The 3294-nt window shown below is 32.8% G+C and overlaps 1 protein-coding gene across 1 annotated transcript in view; it reads left to right on the top strand.

Moving 5' to 3' along the window:
- The window catches only part of LOC137649775 (uncharacterized), a 6003-nt gene extending 4700 nt beyond the window's left edge, over positions 1 to 1303 (top strand). The window contains exons 2-3 of the mRNA XM_068382725.1: positions 1 to 28; positions 616 to 1303. The exon at positions 1 to 28 is cut by the window's left edge and continues 160 nt beyond it. Coding sequence (XP_068238826.1) covers positions 1 to 28; positions 616 to 1014 — 427 coding nt within the window. The 3' untranslated portion in view covers positions 1015 to 1303. The remainder of the gene's footprint in view (positions 29 to 615) is intronic.
- The last annotated feature ends 1991 nt before the right edge of the window (positions 1304 to 3294 follow it).

Raw genomic sequence — 3294 nt, 5'->3', positions numbered from 1 at the left:
TGGTCCTAAGAAGAACGTCTTCATGGAAGTGAGTCTCTTGAAATTTGCCTCTCAGGATGGATTGCAGAATCCGAGGATGTTGGCACTGTTGTGAACTTGTGGTTTATGTTAGGGGATAAATTCTTCATTTTAAATATCAATGCTTGAATGATTTGTAGTAATGTGTCTTATTATTATTATTATTATTATTATTATTATTATTATTAATTGCTAAGCTACAACCCTAATTGGAAAAGCAGAATGCTACCAGCCCAGGGGCTCCAACAGGGAAAATAGCCCAGTAAAGAAAGGGAACAAGGAAAATATAAATATCTCCTATGTAAACTATAAACACTTAAAAAAAACATATATAGTAATGTGTCTTATTATTATTATTATTAATTGCTAAGCTACAACCCTAATTGGAAAAGCAGAATGCTACCAGCCCAGGGGCTCCAACAGGGAAAATAGCCCAGTAAGGAAAGGGAACAAGGAAAATATAAATATCTCCTATGTAAACTATAAAAACTTTAAAAAAAAAAAACATATATCTAGCGGAGAATAAAGGGCACTCTATACTGATGTTATTTACAACACAGCAACAAAAATAAACAATCCACCCGGTTTCTCCCACAGGTGTTGGAACACGTGTTCAGCAAAGACGAGATGGAAACCAACCCTCTGGTTAAGCAGATGCACAACCGCTTCGAATCCCAACTGAACACCCTGGGAGCCAACGCCCTCTCCAACCCTTCCTTCGGGTTTCTGCTCTACTTCATCTTGCCGTTTGTAGTCATCGCAGTCCTCACCTTTACCCTGCTGGGCGTTGCCCCCGAATATCTCGGTCTCATGGGTCTTCTCATTCCAGGCGTCATCGTGACGACGCTGCTCAACGATCATGGAGGTCGGGGAAGGAGTGACTCTGACTTCGACTTAAGTGGAAAGAGTAACGCCGTTGTTGATGGTATTCATCGTAATTTACTGGCTAGTTTAGATTATTATGGCGGGAATTATTTCAGTGACGTAGGTTCATGATGAGAAAGAGAGGCTTTAACCAAATAAGAGTTTGGATAGGCCTACTCTTAGTTCGTTTACTGTAGAATATTCTCCGAAGACCTCAAATCATGGCCAATCTCTTTCTTGAAGAAATGCGGGCATTTTTCACATTATAGATTATAAGAATATTATTGGTGTTTGGGTTCCATTTCAATTAGTTTACCATTGTAAAATAAATATTTTTTATTTTCGTATGAACGAGTTATTATACATAGACTGATTATGTGTGTTTACCAGTTTTCTCAGTCTGATCTGTGCACACTTGTAAAGTGAGCAATTGAAATCTCCGTTAGGAGCAGAGGAAATTTAATGTATGGAACCTACAGCACACTGGAATATAGATAAAAATAGGCTCTTGTTGAATTCGTTTTCCTTTTCCTTAGCAAATACAAAATAAACCATCGTTATTTATAATGAATACAAACTGAAGAGATTCGATCTACTGCCCATCACCTGTATGTAGGTTGGGTCAAGATGTTATTCCGTCTTGGGTTAAGTCTTGTGAGGAATTACAGTATCGAAATAAGACGATTCTCTTTATATGAAGAGGTAGAATGTGGTAAAAGTAAAGATTGAGACTTTCATTATTAATATATTTATGGTACAGGTAAAATAAACTTATTACAATAATAAGAATAAGCTAAGAAACCTGGCGCCTATCTATAAGGCTCGCCTGAACAGACTTTTAGTGTCTGACGGAGGGCGAGAAATAAACCCGTAAAAGTAAGTAAGTGGCCGCAAACTTATTTTGCGAAGTGAACAATTAATAAAGAAGGACAGTAAGCGTGAAATCATGGCAATATACTTGTTTCCAAATGTGGCATGTTATAAAAAAAAAAAGAACCTGGGAGAGTATTCTCAAACAAAAGAGGTGCTATGATCAGCTGATGTAGGCCTATCAGTTGTGTGTGTGTGTGTAGATTACCTTACCTTATGTAAGACACGGGCTCTTGCCTTTGGGCAGTCCGTAAATATCAGTTGAATTACTGAAAGGTGATACTTTGAAAATAACTAGCTTGCACATATTAACCGCAAATTTTATTTTAATAAACATAACTGTCCCCATTATTATTATTATTACTATTATTTCTATTATTATTATTATTATTATTATTATTATTATTATTATTATTATTATTATTATTATCATTATCTAAGATACAACCGGAATTGAAAGAAAAAACAAAACAATGATATGAGCACAAAGATTCAAACAGGAAAAAATAGCCCAGTAAGGAAAGAAAATAAGGAAATAAATAAACTACATGAGAAGTAGTGAACAGTTTAAAAAGAATATTTTTAGAATAGAAAGAAAATTAAAATAGATCTTCACATATAGATTATAAAAGTTTAAAAAACAAGAGGAAGATAAATAAGATAGAAAAGTGTGCCCATCCCCCGTGTGTACCCTCAAGCAAGAGAACGCCACCCAAGACTGAAAGACCATGGAATAGAGGCTAGGGCACTATCCAAAACTAGAGAACAATGGTTTTATTTTGAGGTGTCTTTCTACTAAAAGAGTTGCTTACCATAGCTAAAGAGTCTCTTCTACTCTTACCAAGAGGAAAGTAGTCACTGAACAATTACAGTGCAGTAGTCAACCTCTGGAACGAAGAAGAATAATCTATATCATATACAGATTGTAGTCAGAAGAACTATGGTACAGACTGATGAAATCGTCTATGAAGGAACAAGACAGGAAATATAGACATAAGGTTATTTACAATCACAATCTTACTTATCTTCACTCATAGCTATCTAGCCTGTACCCCAAAGCCTCACTGGTGCAAAATAATAATAATTATAATAATAATAGCCTGATAATAATAATAATAATAATAATAATAATAATAGTAATGATAATAATAATAATAACAATAATAATAATAATAATAATAATAGTAATGATAACAATAATAACAACAACAATAATAATAATAATAATAATAATAATAATAATAACAATAATAATAATAAAAATAATAATAATAATAACAATAATAATAATAAAAATAATAATAATAATGATAATAACAATAATAATAATATTGCAAAACAAGTTTGCAGACACTCTATAAACAAATGTATATGTATACACACACATATACTGTATATATATATATATATATATATATATATATATATATATATATATATATATATATATGCAAAGTGTCTAACCATCTAACCATAATATCAGTTCATAGAGTGTCTGCAAAGTGTCTTACCATATATTTTGCTCGAAACAGCAAGGGGGAG

The sequence above is a fragment of the Palaemon carinicauda genome, chromosome 11, assembly GCF_036898095.1.
Source record: "Palaemon carinicauda isolate YSFRI2023 chromosome 11, ASM3689809v2, whole genome shotgun sequence".
Lineage (NCBI taxonomy): Eukaryota > Metazoa > Arthropoda > Malacostraca > Decapoda > Palaemonidae > Palaemon > Palaemon carinicauda.
This window is presented reverse-complemented; position numbering and strand designations above follow the sequence as displayed.